The sequence below is a fragment of the Triturus cristatus genome, chromosome 8 (genome assembly GCF_964204655.1).
Source record: "Triturus cristatus chromosome 8, aTriCri1.1, whole genome shotgun sequence".
NCBI classification, from domain to species: domain Eukaryota; kingdom Metazoa; phylum Chordata; class Amphibia; order Caudata; family Salamandridae; genus Triturus; species Triturus cristatus.
In genome coordinates, this window is record NC_140591.1 from 1,867,274 (window position 1) to 1,884,931 (window position 17,658).

General features: G+C 46.3%; 1 protein-coding gene across 2 annotated transcripts in view; it reads left to right on the forward strand.

Annotated features, from left to right (window-relative positions):
• Positions 1 to 17,658, forward strand: part of LOC146799813 (NACHT, LRR and PYD domains-containing protein 3-like) — a 919,540-nt gene that overhangs the window by 751,907 nt on the left and 149,975 nt on the right. For both annotated transcript variants that reach the window (XM_085620694.1, XM_085620695.1), the window contains exon 10: positions 4,256 to 4,400. In XM_085620694.1, the coding sequence (XP_085476820.1) occupies positions 4,256 to 4,400 (145 nt within the window). The remainder of the gene's footprint in view (positions 1 to 4,255; positions 4,401 to 17,658) is intronic.

A 17,658-nucleotide genomic window follows, 5' to 3' on the forward strand; every position in this document is an offset into this window, starting at 1 on the left:
ATGTTCACAAGCTCAGCCTAAATGCTGATGATGTAATTCTCTCTCTCACTAACCCACAAATGAGCCTGACCGCTCTTTTTTCGAGCTACACAAATTTGGGGAAACGTCTGGGTTTAAAGTCAATCTGAAATCAAATATCCTGAACCTATTGATGCCTCAAGCTGTGGTAGATGATTTACAGCATCAATATCCATTCTACTGGACCCAGCAAGACATTGCATACCTCGGCATTCACCTAGCACCGACCATTGCACCTACGGTGGCCCTAAATTATGCGACCTTGCTAGATCACACAGCTACAGCGCTAGACACCTGGGCGCGGTTACGATTGGCCTGGTTTGGGAGAACTGCGGCTGTCAAAATGACGGTGCTCCCCCGCATTCTTTATATATTCCAAACAATCCCCATGGCCCCTCCGCCGAAGGCGTTAGCCCAAATACAGACCCTTATCAACAAATTTGTATGGGGGAAGTCGCTAGCGCAACTGGTTAGTCGGAAAAGGGATGGAGGAGTTGGCCTGCCCTTAATTAGTGGGTATTATCAAGCATCGTGCCTGCGTTACATCGTGGAGTGGAACAGACCTTTGTCTGGTAAGCATTGGAACTTCATGGATCAGACGGTTGCGGGAATCAATATCTGGCAGGAGATCTGGTTGCCCCGCAAGCACAGGGCCTGGGGGCTTTACTCTTCACCAGTCACCTCTCCAACATTGAAGGCATGGGATACGGTGGTCATCAAAAACGGATGGACCACTTTTCCTTCGCCGATGACTCCGATTGCCGATAGCCCGGACTTCCCACCGGGGCACACCTCACCAGTGTTCCAACAGTGGAGAGAAGAGGGATGCAAGAGACTTGGCTCTATCTTTGACGGTGAAGGGCTGACTTTGTTTGCCCAGCCTAGGCGAGACTACGATCTCTTAGCAACTGACGAGTTTGCATATCGCCAGGTCTATCACTGGGTCACAACGTCGCCGGATTATAACAGGATGTCCCGACCTCTCACAACATTCGAGAAATGGTTAATTTGCAAAAAGGATGATCAACGCCTTATCTCCGAACTATACTCGATGCTCGTGGCAAAACATATAGGGCAACGTACAAAAGCGCAAATCCGGTGGGAAACAGAGCTGGGAAGGCCACTGACTGCCAAAGAATGGGATCACATACTGTACCGCACACACCACACTGCGCAAAACACTGCAGGGGTAGAATCCACTTTTAAGGTTTTGTACTGGTACTATACCCCACCACGAATACATAGTTGGGATAAAAGCAAATCCGAACTATGCTGGATGGATTGTGGAATGACAGGAACCATATCGCATCTGCTATGGCATTGCCCCAAGTTACAACGCTATTGGATGGAGGTCTTAGATAACATTGAAGAGGCCTTTGACACTTCTATACCCAGATCTCTGAAATATACCCTTCTAGGCTTGTCGCATCCCCGAGCTTTCCCTCTGCGATCCATGAGAGGCAGACAAATTGCACTAGCCTTATTAGCGGCAAGGCAAGTCATCTTAGCTCAGTGGGGAACTAACACTGTACCAGAATTGTTTGACATGGCTACATCGGCTGTAGTACATCCTTGCTATGGAGCGACTGTCCCTAGCAGTGGATCAGAGAGGGGAGGTATATGCTGAATTATGGGCCCCCTTTCTCCATCTTTTGTCTAAAGACCTAAGAGAAATTACGTGCCCTAAGTACTTGCAGATTCTCAAACTATTACCACAGGGCACCACTAAAGCCACACCTACAACAGCTAACTGAGGATGCCTTTTATCCAGCCCGGGTGAGCGAAGGTTAAGGGGCTGCATGGGAAGGGTAGACTTGTGCGGAGAGAGGGTCGGGGAGGGCTGGGAGGGAATGGGAAATGGGATGTCACTTTCTACTGCATATAGCCATGCCTGCTGTAACTCTGCCGGCCCGAGGGTTAAAGGCATGTGTAACGTTGTTCGATATGCGTTCTGCCGGCCTTTGGATGTAGGCAGGAGGCTGTGTTCTTTTCTTGACTCCTTGCCAATAAAAGGATTGGTTCCATAAATAATTGTATAGAAATATTATTTTTAAAATTAGTACTATTCATTTTTTTAGTAATATTTTTGCTAGTTTTTGTTGGTGTTTTTAGTGTCATAGTGTGCAACGTGTTATAAATATATATACTTTTTCACATTTCTAATTAGTAAATGTTTTTTAATATTTTATTTCTAATCTTAATTTGTAAAGTGATCTTAATTTTTTTTTAGGATTTATGTAAATTATGCAATGTTAAATGTTTTACATATATTATTCATATGTGTGCTTTTTCTTTATTTTTTATCTAGATTTATTGTTTTTTTTTTAAACTTTAGGAGTGGTAATGGTAATTCTGACCTGGCCAAAATCCAAGACATACCCTACTTTTGTATATATTGGATTGGGAATATTTTCGCTGGCCCCTCCAAAGTCCAACATTTTCCCTACTGTTGCTGACAGGTTGGGAATGGTAAATGTTTCTGTACTGTTCCTTGGTTTTGAGTAGGAAAAGTGAATTTGACCCCTCTAAAGTCTAATTCTTTATTTGATCTTTTAGCATATGTTTTCGTGATTTATTTTAAGTTATATTAGTTTCATAATTTTAATTTGTATATTTTTTTGAGTAATAATATATTTATTAAACATATATTTGTATTTTTAATAAGGTTAATGTATATATTTTATCATTAAATAATAGTGTTGTTTAATTATAATTAGTATTTGTTATTTTATGAATGTTTATTTACTAATTTTATGTATTTCCATGATATGGGCCTGATCTAGATCTTGGCTGCCTGTCTGCCATCCCACTGCAGCGGCAGGCCCAAAAAGACCATTGAGCTGATGGCGATCTGCCTGCTTTATTGAGATGTACCTGCAATAGACAGAAGACCGCCATACCGGTGGTCTTCTCTGCTGGCTCACCCCACTCTGTTGCCATCATGACAGTGGTACCAGCCGAGCCTATTTAGATGTTCCCGTTGGGCTGGCGATGTCCTAGCGGCGGACTCCTGACAGTGTGCAGCCATGATGTACACATGCACACACCACAAACACGGACCTGCGATTCAGGCGACAACAGGGTGGTGGAGCGTTGTGGTCAAGTTGCAGCGGGACTGGCAGGACTGGAAAATGGCTTTGAAGTCAGAATCGGTGCTGGAACCCTGAAATAGGTGAGTTAACCCTTCTTTTTTTCCCAGTCCGCCAACTCGAAGTAGGAGGGATTCCCACCAGTTTTCCCACAGAAAAAAGGCACATCCATATCTGGATGGGAGTTATCCTGGCTGAATTCCTGCTGTCAGCTGATGCAACCTCTGACTTCATCGCAGTGTGAGAGAAATTGTGGTGGAATTAGTGGGACTGTGGCTGCCTTTTCTCCCATTCTCAGGCAGCATCTAAATCGGGTGATAGGACTGCCTAGTAGGCGCGCAGTAAGACCGGTGAAAACCGGTGGGACTGGGTCAGCCCAGATCTAAATCTAAATTTGAATGTTAATGTTTTTTACATTTAATATAACTTTAAATATTTTAAATTCAATGTACCATACCTATTTAATGATGATATTTTGGTCCCCTGTGTTTTTTGTAGCTGATGTCTTTGCACTTTAGAGAGAAGTCGATATTTGTGTCCTCTATAATTTTTGGTGATATTTAATATCACAAATATATTGTTGGCAATATTATGTCATGGAAACATTATGTCATAGAATATAATGTCATAGAAGCACTGAAAGCTAGGTTGTCACTGTCTCTCTGGAGAGTAAAAGTGGTAGAGGCTCCTATGATGTCACTAATTTATGAAGCCATCCTTCAATCTGTTCATGTTACAGATATTTTACCCTAAAACACTATTTTTTGCAACTTTATTCGTGGTTTTGTGTCAGTTCTGTAGTTTTCGTTCTTTCTGCTTTTTCTGCTGCTTAAAAATATTGATGTATTTCCACTTTTTATTTAATTGCTCAATATGCTTAAGTTACCAGTTTCCAAGGGATGGAAAGAGAGCATTAATGCCTTTTGTACAGTTTGGGCCTCCACATGTGCTCACTCCATGCTCATAGCTTGTAATGAACCAACATGTTCTTAATATTTTCTTTCTTGTGGCAAGCTAGTACTGACTTCTGACTACTATAATAGACCAAAATCCATCACTTTACCTTTATGTTCTAATCAATGAGGAAGAGATGACAGAATTCAATCAAAGCCGATTGGTTTAATGAAATATAATGCGTTTCATTTCAGAATCTACAGTTTACCGAAAGGAGCTCAGGTCTAGAGCCACCTTTTACTGAAATCTACATGAAAGACCTACAGAAGGAGGGTGTGGACATTTGTCTAAAGGATGAAGAGAGGACCTTGTTAGTGTGGGATGCCACCGTGAGACAAGGTAGAATTGACCTAGTTTTCACATAGTTTGTCATGTCTTTCTCATTCCTTCTTCTGCTGTTTTACATTCGTTCTTCCTTTAGAAACATATTAAAATGAATTCAGAACAAAGAGTGAAAGATTCAAAATTTTTCAAAGTCCAAAAATATACTTTACATAAAGAAGGTCTACAGTATACATTAAGTTAAAAAAAAAAGTACCCATATCAAACATAGACGTAACTGGAGATAAGAGGATATTGCTAAATGCACCTGTGGGACTTGGACCATATTGTTGTAAATATTTGAAAAATTCCATTCCCTTAAGTAATATTTAATCAAGGGGGTGGTATTGTCGAGAAGCAAGATGGCAACTTGGTAAGCAAGCTCTGCTGGCTTAGTCACTTATCCAACACAATCCTGGTACTTTGTGGCCTTCCAGTGGCAGCGTACTGTGTAGACTGCAACCAGCCACTCTACACCAGCCGCATCAGAAAATCATGTGGACATCTGGACGCGGAGGAATCGACACATGGCGGCAGATCGCAGCTGCACAGTTGCACAGACAGAATATCAAGTTTAAATTGTCGAAATACACAAATATCGAGTTTTAAATATCGTGATACTGAAATATCGACAGGAAGAATATGGTGGTCAAGAATATCGACTTGCAGGTAAGAAATATAGGGGCCTATTACGATGGTCTGCCCGCCACCGCAACGGCAAACGGGACCACCCGCCAGAGGTGCGGCGAACCCGCCATGCCAATCAGGATGCGACCGACACCCTGGCGGTCGCATCCCGCATTTTATACATTACGGCGTGAAGTGCTGTCAGCAGCACCCGCCGCAATGTAAAAAATGCATGTTGTACATTGGCATGCACAATGTGACAGGCACCGTGCCACCTTGTGCATGACAATTTAGGGGGGTACCATAGGTACCCCCCAAGTGCAGCCACCCAAAGATTTTATCGTGTTAATTGTCGCAGTTATTTTATTATATATTTATTAATTGGTTGTTAATTATTAATTAATTTGTAATTAATTATGCTAATTGTGTCATTTTTTTAGGCGTGGGTGGTGGGGTCTATAGGAGAATAGGGTGGGAAATAATGTATTTATAATTAATTAATTGTTTGTTAATTAATGCTAATTCATTAATAAAAATACAAATATGGCTATTGTGTAATACATTTTTGATGTAAAGTGTGGGGTTTATAGTGGTAAAGGGTTGGAAGTAAATTATTTTAAATTAATGAATACGTTGTTGTTAATTGATATTAATTTATTGATGTGAAATTAGTTATGGAAATTGTGTAATGATTTTTAGGTGTGGGTTGTGGTGTATATTGGGGTAGTGGGTGGAAAGTAATTTATGTTTAAATAATTAATAAGTTGATTATTAATATTAATGTATCAATTGATAAACATTTAAGGTAAGTGTTTCCTTTTATTTTGTGTGTTTTGTTTTGATAGGGGGAGCTTTTGGGGAGTAAATAAATTTTTCTTTGTTTTAATTTTTTTACATTAATAATATTTGTTTAATTGATAATTAAATTAATGTTACATTTACATAATAAATAATGTTGTTTAAACATTTGCTATTAAAAAATATTTTATGTTTTTAAATTATTTTAGTGATCTTTCTAGGTATTTGTTAGATCTTTTTAACATTGTAATCTGTTTCTATCTTTTGTAATATTTAAAACTTTTATATGTTTTATTTTTTTAAATATTTTTGTAAAATATTTTGTGTTAATTTGTTTGTTTTAAATTTTAAACTGACTCCAGTGGAAATATTAATTTTTACCCCTTTGCTGTCCAACACTTTCCCTACTGTTGCACCCACTGGAGTGGCAATAGTAATTTTTACCCTTCCCCTATCCAAAACTTCCCTACTGTTGCACTCAATGGAGTACAAAATGTAATTTTAAAGACTATTAAATATTTGAATGTTTTAATTTGATTGCCTGATTTCCTGGTCTGTTCAGAGCGGGCCGGTGCTGCAGCCCAGGCGGCTAAGCCCTGTGGGTGGCTGGTGCAGGGGGCGGGCCCATGTACTAGGTTCCCTGTGGCCTCAGGTTGGAACCGATGATGCTGGCTGTGCTGTGACACGGTGCTGGCTGACTGTGGAGGCATCTAAGTGCACCTGCGCTCTGAGTCTCTCCCGGCACTGCCTCTACCGTCCTCGCAGCTTGACAGTGGATGCGTGGCCCACCAGTGCTCATCTGTACTCGCGCGCGGGCTGGGATGGGGTGGGATGGGCCATCCGCTGCCGCCTTGACTCACATACTGAGCATACAGGATCGTGGCTCCATGTATTTCCATCACATGTGTCTGTTCAGCGCCTATATACCCCCTGTGGCTCCCCCAGCACTAAGGCACCTAGGAAAAGCAAAGGGGTTACGCAGGGCCTATACGCGGCACTACGCAGCCTGGCACAACTGGAGACCGGATGGAGACCCAGTCTCAGACGCATAATACTGTTCTCTCCTGCTCCAATCCAGAGTTAAAGCGCTGCCGCCTCTTGGATTTACCCTAAGCCATGGGCAAGCATGGTGGCAAGCAAACCAAACTCACATTCAGGCGTCGGCGCGCTTCTCAGCAGGCTGACTGCGCTGAGGATGACGAGGCGGGCCCTCTGCACGTGGATGAGTCCGGGGTATCGAACGCGGGCCTAAAGGAAATACCCATAGAGGTCAGGTCCAGTGGTAGATTCCAAACTGGACTTGCTTACATCACGACTGGACCACGCTAAAAAACGTGTGGATACCCATGATACCAGGATTGAACAGCTAGAGGCCCGCATCTCCGATGCAAACGATGGTCTAGCTGAGACAAAAAAACAGCTCTTGCATATGGACAGAGTACTGGAGCTAATAAAAGCTAAGAACGAAGACCTCAAAGCCCGTGCGAGGCGTAACAATATTCGCATCTTGGGCGTGCCTGAGAACACCACGATCACCAAAATGGAGGACTATGTGGAAAACTGAATCAAAGATCTTTTCGGTGCAGAACTATCTCTGGTATTCATCATTGAAAGAGCTCATAGGTCTCTTGGCCCCAGACCTCCACCGGGGGCCACCCTGCAGTCCATCATAGCTCGCCTGTTGAATTACAGAGATTGGGACCAGATCCTCAGGCTCTCTCTGGACAAAAGGGAAGCTCCAGCATCAAGGCAGCATGATATCAATCAATCAATCAGGCATTGTAAAGCGTGCTACTCACCCGTGGGGGTCTCAAGTTGCTGGGGGCGTAAGGGGTGTGCTGCTCTGTTCAGCCGAAGAGCCAGGTCTTGAGGGTCTTCCTGAAGGTGTCCAGGGAGGGGGCACGTCTTCATGTCTACCAGGAGCTTGTTCCAGGTCTTGGCTGCAATGTGAGAGAACGATCTTCCCCCTGATCTCGTTCTGTAGATCCATGGGGTTTCAGCCAGTGCGGGGTCTGAGGATCGCAGGATTCGGTTGGGTACGCGGAAGTTTACTCTGTCGTTGAGGTATTTCGGTCCGCTGGTGTGCAGGCACTTGTAGGCATGAGTGAGGATCTTGAAGGTGACTCTCTTCTCCATGAGGAGCCAGGTTTTAGCTGATGTGTTCGTGCCGGGGGATGCAGAGGACAAGTCTAGCCGCGGTGTTCATTATTGTTTGCAGTTTGCGGACCAGGCACTTGTTGATGCTGGCGTAGAGTGCGTTGCCATAGTCAAGCCTTCTGGTGATGAGTGCGTGGGTGACTGTTTTCCTTGATTCGGGGGGAATCCATTTGAAGGTCTTTCGGAGGATGCGGAGGGTGTTGAAACAGCTGGAGGTGACGGCGTTGACCTGTCGGTTCATGGTGAGTGATGAGTCAAGTATGATGCCGAGGTTCTTGGCATGGTCTGAGGGGGTGGCTGGGCTTCTATGGGCAGTGGGCCACCAGGAGTTCTCCCAGGCTGAAGGGGTTCTTCCGATAATGAGGACTTCCTTTTTCTCTGCTTTGAGTTTTAGGCAGCTGTTGGTCATCCAGACTGTGACTTCTTGCATTCCTCTCTGGACATTGAGTTTTGTGGTGGTGGAGTCTTTGGTGAGGGAGAGGATGAGCTGGGTGTCGTTGGCATAGGATACGATGTTGAGGCCGTGTTGTTGGCTGATATCTGCGAGGGGGGCCATGTAGATGTTGAAAAGGGTCAGGCTCAGAGATGACCCCTGTGGTACTCCGTAGGTGATGTCAGTGGGGGGGGAGAGGAAGGGTGGTAGTCTGGACCTTTGGCTTCATCCGGTGAGGAACGAGCGGATCCAGTCTAGGGCAGTTCCTTGTATGCTGCCCTCGCGTAGTTTGGCGATTAGTGTGCGGTGAGAGATGGTGTCGAAGGCTGCAAACAGGTCGAGGAGGATGAGGGCCGCTGAGTGGCCCTGATCCAGGAGGGTGCGAATGTCATCTGTGGCGGTGAGTAGGGTGGTCTCGGTGCTGTGGTTGGCTCGGAATCCGGATTGGGACGGGTCGAGGAAGGTGTGTTCTTCGATGAATCTTGTAAGTTCCCTGTTGACTGCTTTTTCTGCCACTTTGGATGCGAACGGGAGGAGCGAGATGGGCCGGTAGTTCTTGAGGTCGGTGGGTTCCGCTGTGAGTTTCTTGAGTAGGGGCCTGACTTTGGCACGCTTTCAGTCGTCTGGGAAGGTGCCTGCTTTGAAGGTGGTGTTGATGGTGTGTTGCAGTTGGGGTGCGATGATGTTCGCGGCTCTGTGGTAGATGTGTGGGGGGCAGGGGTCAGTGGGGGCCCCTGAGTGGATGCTTTTCATGGCCTCGGTGGTGTCCCTGGTCGTGATAGGAGTCCAGTTGGAGATGGTGGGCTGGCTGATGTCTTGGGGAGGCGAGGGGTTAGCTGAGGTGTCTTGAGGGAAGTCGGTGAAGTTGTCGTAGAGTGTTCTGATCTTGAGGTGGAATAAGCTTCCGAGCTTTTCGCAGAGGCCCTGGGACAGGGTGATGTCTGTGGCTTTGCTGCGTGGGTTGGTGAATTCTCGGATGATGTTAAAAAGTTCCTTGGGGTTGGTGGAGTTGGTGAGGATTTTGTTGTGGATATAGTTATTTTTGGTTGTTCTGCATTGGTTGTGGGAGTCATGGCATTCTTGTAGGTGGAGTGACTGTCGCTTTTCTTGGTATTTCTCCACTTCTTTTCCAGGCGCCTGCAGTTGCTTCTGGCTTCTTGGAGGATGGTGGTGAACCAGGCGGCTTTTTGGGTCGTTGTTTGCCGGGGTTGTGTAGTGGGGCGAGCTCGTCTGCGCAGTTGGAGATCCACGTGTAGAGTTCTCTGGCTGCGTTGTTTGTGTCGGATGCCCGGGTGTGGTTGTCTTGGGAGAGGGTGGAGGTCAGTTGCTCGTCAGAGATCTTACTCCAGTTCCTCCATGGTGGGCGCGGGCTGGTTTAAGTGTTTCGGGTTTCTTGACGGTGAAATGGACGCAGTGGTGGTCGGTCCACGGTGGTTGCGTTGTGTGGCTGAAGCAGATGCTGTGCCCTGCAGCGAAAATGGGGTTGAGGATGTGCCCTGTGTGTCGGTGTGTTGACGATTTGGTTGAGTCCGATGCTGGCGAGGTTGTCGCAGAGGATGGTTGAGTTGTGGTCACTGGCGTTGTCTAGGTGGAAGTTGAGGTCTCCGATGAGTGTGTAGTTTTTGATGCGATAGCGTGGGGTGCGACGAAGTCGGTGATGGTGATGGTGAAGGGTGTCCGTGGGCCGGGGGGTCTGTAGATGAAATCCCACGAAGTGTGGTCTTATGGCTGGTCCTGATCTGGAAGTGCAGGAGTTCAGAGGAAGGGAGGGTCTCGCTGGAGGTGGTGAGGCGGAGGTTGTTTTTGTGGACTATGTGAGGCCTCCTCCCGGGTGGTTGCGTCGGTCCTTCCTCTGGATCTTGTAGCCGTCCGGGATGGCGGTGTTGATGTTGGGGGTGGATGCAGTGTTGGTCCAAGTCTCTGTAAAGAAGGCGGCGTCAGGTGAAAGAGAGTCGAGTAGGTTCCAGATTTCCATGGCATGCTTGTGTTCGGAGCGCACGTTGAGGAGGATGTAGCTGAGGGTGTCATTGGTATTGGTGCAGGTGGGGGTGGTGGTGAAGGTTCAGCGGCAGCTGAGGCAGGAGAACTGGCTGTGGGTCGTGTTCTGTGAGGCCTGGTTGGAGTCTGTGTGTCTTCCGGGGTTGAGTGCGAGGAGGGTGGGGGAGTCGTAGCTGTGGACGGATGGAGGTCCAGGGTTCCTGGCGCTGGCCGCGGTCGGGTAATGAAAGGCGCACACGGGCTTGCCTTAGGCGCGCCAGCCGAGCGCCCGCTGTGCACGTCCACTGCACGAACACGCAGTGGCCCCCATTATGTAGGAGAGGGGGCGGGAACATGCAGCTGGGAAGTGGGAGTGGGGTGGTAAACGATGGGAAAAACCAAGCAAAAAACGGGTGGGCAAAGTAAACAGAGGGCAACAGTACAATGTAACAATGGCACAGTCAAAATATCACGAAGAACAACAAGGCACAAAAGTAGTAAGAGGGTGAATATTCAATGAGGCACAAAGTAGCAAGAATAAAAATATATAACGAAATGTAACAATAGCAAGAGTTATGAGGGGACAGTCTACCTGGTGGCACAGAGCGGGCTCAACCCCTGCCTGGGTAAGGCCTAGGGGATCTGCGTCGGAGCAGAGCACCGTGGAGCTGCTGGGGAGCGAGCAGGCCTCAGACTGGGTCAGAGGTTGTGCTCGTGCTCTCCCGCAGCGGCCACCATTATGGGGAGGAGGGGGCGGGAACGTGCTGCTGGGAGGCGGGAGCGGGGGTGGTAAACGGCAGAAAAAAACAAGCAAAAAACGGGCGGGCACAGTAAACAGAGGGCAACAGTACAATGTCACAGTCACAATATTACGAAGAACAGCAAGGCACAAAAGTAGTAAGAGGGTGAATATACAACGAGGCACAAAGTAGCGAGAATAAAAATATATAACGAAATGTAACGATGGCAAGAGTTACACGAGTGGACAGTCTACCTGGTGGCACAGAGCAGGCTCGAACCCTGCCTGGGTAGGGCCAAGAAGATCTGCGTCAGAGCAGAGCACTGCGGAGCTGCTGGGGAGCGATTTCACCAAGGCAGTGCAGGCCGCCCCCGGGACTTCCTGCCTGCCAAGCGCCTGCTGCAACAGCTGGGCATATCATATGCCCTTCTATACCCGGCAAAACTCAAGGTCACACAGGAGGGCAAATCACAGTACTTTACAGATGTAAAACAGGCCCTAAAATTTGATAAACAAAAGACCAAAACCATCAGATCCTCAGCGGCCTTGCCCCGCTCGTCATTGGGGCACAGCTTAGTGACAATTACTGATATTCTGTACTACTTTATATTATATCGCTGTCAGCTGCATGTCATTGCAATATTTCTAGTTGCATGTAATTTACTGGTCATGCCAACTATCTCCTAGCTGCTGTGTTACTTTATTGTATTCACATTGTTTATGTTTACAAAGCGATTGCCTGCATGTCAGTGCTACTGATCTATGCGATCTTGTTTGGGAGGACCTGATGATACACTACACTCGGCCACCAAGCCCCACTGGCGGGGTGTCAGCTCGGTGACTCCACTACCCTATGGGATAACTCCCAGTTTCTAATGTTAGTGGAAGGGTCAACACAACCTAATTGGGGGGGGGGGGGGGGGTTGGTGTGGGAGGGGGCGGGTTAGGAGTCTTTACTGTTGTGGTTCAGGTATAGGTGAGTGGGGTTGGGGAGGTTTAAAAACATTGTTGGCTACACACTCTGTACAGACTGTATGCTTGGCAGCATTCACACACAACTAACATACTGAACATAAAATATATGTCAAAGTGTTAGCGAACCAGTTTCAATTGTTACTGTCTGTTACGGTACGGCTTTATTCCTGGCAGGTCAACCTCCCATAACCCGCACACTCTCTTTACTGTACTGCACTATCTACAGCAACAGTTTCCAGCTGTAGCTGTCCTACTGGACGCTACGAATGTGTTTGACATGCTGGAATGGGCATATCTCTTCCCGCTGCTGCAAAGGCTGGGACTCGGAACCAGGTTTCTTGCGCACATTCGGCTGCTATATACCCTAAATGAACATCAACAGCAGTACTCAACTTCAAGATCAATTATATGTACACTATAGGTTTTCAGTCCATAATGCAGAATTCAGAATGATAAATCATGGTCATCTCAATAAACATATGTGAACATGGTTTCTTCTTCCAAAAAACTCTTTATTCATCATCGTTTTCTTAAAAACACAGCATACGAGCGGTAGCCAACGCGTTTCGTCCACCTGGGACTTCTTCAGGGCTCAATATACAAGTTGTCATCTTGCATATTCCTCATTATGTGAGCAGTGATAAATGGAGTACAATTGCTCCAGTAAAGTGCCAGCGTGGTGTCCGGCTTAATGGAAGGTGCAGGACTTGTGTGCCTTGATCCTTCTCTTTTGCTAGACGACATGTTATATACCCTACCCACCAGACGCGTGCGCCTGAACGGGCTCATTTCTGATCCCTTCCCAGTTACCAGGTGAACAAGAAAGGGAGGTCCGTTATCCCCTTTACTATTTGCTATTGCAATGGAGCCCCTTGCTGAGCAACATCATGCAGATAGGGGCTTGGGATTCACGTCCCGGGGCCTTGTCGTTTCCTTGTATGCAGACGACGTTATCCTTTATATGCGTGACCCCCAGGCCAATTTAACTCCCCTAATCCACAAGAGCATACGATTCGGTGACCACTCTGGCATAAAGGTGAACTTGACTAAATCCGTGCTTTTCCCCCTAACCCCAGTGACTTCTTCTTTCCCCGCTAAATACCTGCTGCAGTGGGCTTCCACGCTAGTTAAGTACTTAGGAATTGTGATCAGCAGAGACCCTGAGGAGCTTTGGTGTGCCAATTACGGCTGTGCCATAGATTGGTTGGAGAGCCGCATCCCACTGCGCTCCAAACTGCCCCTGTCGATGACGGGCCGGATTGCAATAGCAAAAATGGTAGTGTAGCCCAAGTTTCATTATCTATTCATAAACGTCCCAATCCCACTCAATACTAGTTTTTTCAAGTGTTTGCGATCAAAAGCAGCCTCATGTCACATATGAACTACTCACCTTACCACAGGCCCAAGGAGGGATGGGCGCCCCTGATATGCACTTCTACACACTGTGCGCTTAGGCCCACTTGCAACATTATTAGATACACCCTACACTGTTTCAGCTTCATGTCGTGATTGAGATAGGTAGCCCCTGCATCCGGTTTGAACTGGGCTATACACAGGGACACCAAACGTGCCCCCAGTGCAGGACTTCAAAGCACCAGAGAGTGCTCCTGCCCAGCCCCAATACACATCAGCCTGTCTGGGGAGGTGGTCACACCTCCCTTCGACAGGAAACCTATTGTCCAGGCCTCCCCTGCTGGAGTTTTGGTCAGCAGCAGGAGGCCAGCACCCCAAAACCTTAAACGCACCCTGAACCCTATAAATTCCCCCTACACCGCAAGACCCTATCCCACCCTGACCCCTAAAAATATTCCAGCATCCCAAAACCTGAATGCACCCTGAACCCCCAAAATACCATAGCACCCAAAACCTTAAATGCACCCTAAAGACTAAAAATACCCCCTACACCCCAAAACCCTAACCCACCCTGACCCCTAAAAATACCCCTCTACTCCAAAACCTAAACACACCCTGAACCCCAAAAATACCCCAGCACACCAAAACCTTAAACGCACCCTGAACCCTCAAAATACCCCATGCACTCCAAAACCCTAACCTACCCTGACCCCTAAAGATACCCTAGTACCCCAAAACCTAAATGCACCCTGATAAAATTACCCCCACACCCCAAAACCCTAACCAACCCTGACCCCTAAAATTACCCCAGCACCCCAAAACCTAAACGCACCCCAAAAATACACCAGCACCCCAAAACCTTAAATGCACCCTGAACCCTAAAAATAACCCCTACACCCCAAAACACTAACGCACCCTGACCCCTAAAAATATCCTGTACGCCAAAACTTAAACGCACCCTGAACCTCAAAAATACCCCAGCACCCCAAAACCTTAAAGGCACCCTGAACCCTCAAAATACCTCATGCACCCCAAAACCTAAACGAACCCTGAACCCTAAAATTACCCCTACACCCCAAAACCCTAACCATCCCTGACCCCTAAAATTACCCCAAAACCTAAACGCACCCTGCACCTCAAAAATTCGCCAGCACCCCTAAACCTTAAATGCACCCTGAACCCTAAAAAGACCTCCTACACCTCGAAACCCTAACCCACCCTGATGCCTAAAAGTACCCCTGTACCCCAAAACTTTCATTTGCACAGTAACTCCATTATTCGTAGTAAGTGCATGCTAAGTAATGGAACATGTGTAGCAAATGCATGTTAAGTAAATGCATGCTAATTAATGGCGTCTGTGAACTAAACTATGCGTAGTAATGGTAACACAAAGTAATGTCCGCGTTGTAAAGGTAGAATACCCCACAAATCCATACCCTTATTTACATTGCAGGCAAAAGATAACGCCCGCTGTCTCCAAATAACCAATGGGAAATGCTTAAAATGATGAACAGCACTGAGTTCGGCCTTAATTCAATCAAGGAACAGCTCAGAGCAATCCGCCTCATGGTGATGCAGCATCAATATGTGTTAAACTTAATGACTGCGATAAAGGGAGGGGTGTGTGCCAAGAATGGTGTTTCCTGCTGCATGTGTTTTCCAGGGAATGACCTGGATAATGTGAAATTGACACTTGCCATCCTAGCACTACACCATTTACACAGAGACATGTGTGAAGAGGGAGGTACCTCTGAGCAGAAGTGGTTCTTGAATTGGTTCTCCTGGCTACTCCTGTGGCTTTCCGATGTACGTTCAATGGTGTAGCAAGTTTTCATTATTTTCTTGTTTTCGTGTGGTTTGTGCAATTGGGGATTTCCTGCTGTAAAAACCCAGTCCTCAAATAGGGTAGAATGCATGTAACTAGGAAAATAGTAACTTTCAAAACTGAAGACGAACAGGCTTCTAATAAAGCGACTGTCATGAAGTATGGCTTAGATAGTGTGGTTGAAAATGCAATTAGAGGGGAGAATGTTAATATTGAGAAAGTCTATGTCAAGATGCATAACGATACAATCATGTAAACAAACAAAATCTCATCTTTCTTGACGAATTTGCACATTATGAGGTCCACGTCAACCCCAACTCCGAAATACGTAGTCAGGCAGGCACTGAGACCCAGGCCTGAGGTCACTGATTGAGGGGTCACAGGTGGGGTGGCAAATATCCTGCAGACTGTCGGGCTTAGACTGGCTTCCCAGGCAGAAATACCCTTTTCCCCAGGAGCGAAGAGAATGCCCCTCCCTTTCTTAAAGATACCGCCTACCCAGTGTCTCAAACATACACTAGAGCATGGCCAATATCCTCAAAAAATGAAGAGACAAACGAGAATCATCAGAAATGTCCCTCTGCTGCCAACAGGAGTAGGTCCAGGTCAATTAGATGCAGAAGCTCTATACAATAAAGGATAAGAAACAAGATAGGTCAGAATACCTATGCTTAGAACATATACAACACCCTCTAGACTCAATCTAATACCCTTTAGATTGTGTACTGTTCTACACTTACTTGTTTCAATACTGGAGGCAGGTTCTTAAAATGAAGCTGGAGACTCTTCCAAATTAATATAGACAGACTGAATGGGGTAGAAGCTGCTTAATCCAGTTGAAACAACCAACAGAATAAAAATGTGACAGACTGCTGATGGGTTCTTCTGGAGGAAAAATACTTTCCACACTGTCTTCGACAGACCTACATAAAACCAACGTGTTCTCGCGTTGTAAACAAAAATAAATGACAGGAGCCTGGAAAACGAGGTAAGGCAGCGGCCGGTAATGAACGCGTCCTCGCGTTTGCAATCAAAAAATGGATGGCGGGAGCCTGGGAACAGAAGGAAGGCAACGGCCAGTAATGAACGCGTCCTCGCGTTGGTCGAATGCCTGTCAAGGGGCGGGAAAGTAAGGAAGCGTCAGCGGGACAAAATTCAGCGCGGACTTGCGCGAAACACAGCTGACGAATGTTTTGGTCTTGAGGCAAAAAATAGAAACAAAGGGCCATATGTAGAAAGCAAATTTGCGATCGCAAACGCTGAAATTCGCCGAATTTCGGCGTTTGCGATCGCAAATTTGCTAAGTGGAATGTAGGAAGGCAAATCTGCATGCAAAATAAGGAATCGCTAAATTTGCGATTCCTTATTTTGCAATTGCATTTAAGGAATCGCAAATTTTGCGATTCCTTAAATGCAATGTAGGAACCTCCAAAAAAGTGCTATTTGGCCTTAAGGAATCGCAAATTACCACCAACTACAGGTTGGTGGTAATTTGCGATTTCTTGTAATAATGCAGTTTTTTGCATTTTTCAAAGTGGAATGTGGTGCACACACATGCCCTTAGGGCATGTATGTGCACCACATGTGCACCCATGCTAATTTCAGGGGTGCAACAGGGTGTCCTATTGACACCCTTGCAACCTTGAAATTGCATTCTCAATTTGCGATTCTCTAATTGAGAATCGCAAATTGAGAATGTCTTCCTATTCATTCCTATGGGCCTTTTAGCCCATAGGAATGCATGGCAAGGTATTCCTTATTTGCGATTCTCAATTAGAGAATCGCAAATAAGGAATGGGTGGGATTCGCAAAAAAAATTGCTAATCCTACCTACATTGCATTTTGCTATTCTCTAATTGCGATTCCTTAAAAATTGCAATTAGAGAATCGCAAAACACAGTCTACCTACATATGGCCCAAAGTCTTTTGGCAAAGTTGCAGCGCGACCTCGCGCTGTTGAAGGTGAGTCTGACGGCAGGAAGGGAAACAATAAACCTTTGCCTAAGAGAACAGAGTGAACTCGCGCCTAGGAGAAAAATACAAAAATTGAGGGCGTTGGGAGAAATCCAAGGCAATGGGTACTGCAGATCCGAATATCCAACAATGCTAGAAGTTTCCACAAACAAGGCACAAGGCAGGGTTCACGAGTGTAAAGCCAAGCACTGAGGCACCGTAACGGAAGGCTTAAGAACCTCCCCATCACATGACCAGTCCAGGGGCAGTATGGGAAAGCACACAACCTCCCTCACTTGCGGTGCATTCTGGGATAGGTAGTTTAAGCACCGCACAAGACGCCTGAACCCTAACACAGACAAACGCACAAACAGGAAATCCCAGATCTATCCCACAGATAGGTGCAGTGACACCACAATGGTCCCGGAGGTTTGGCCCC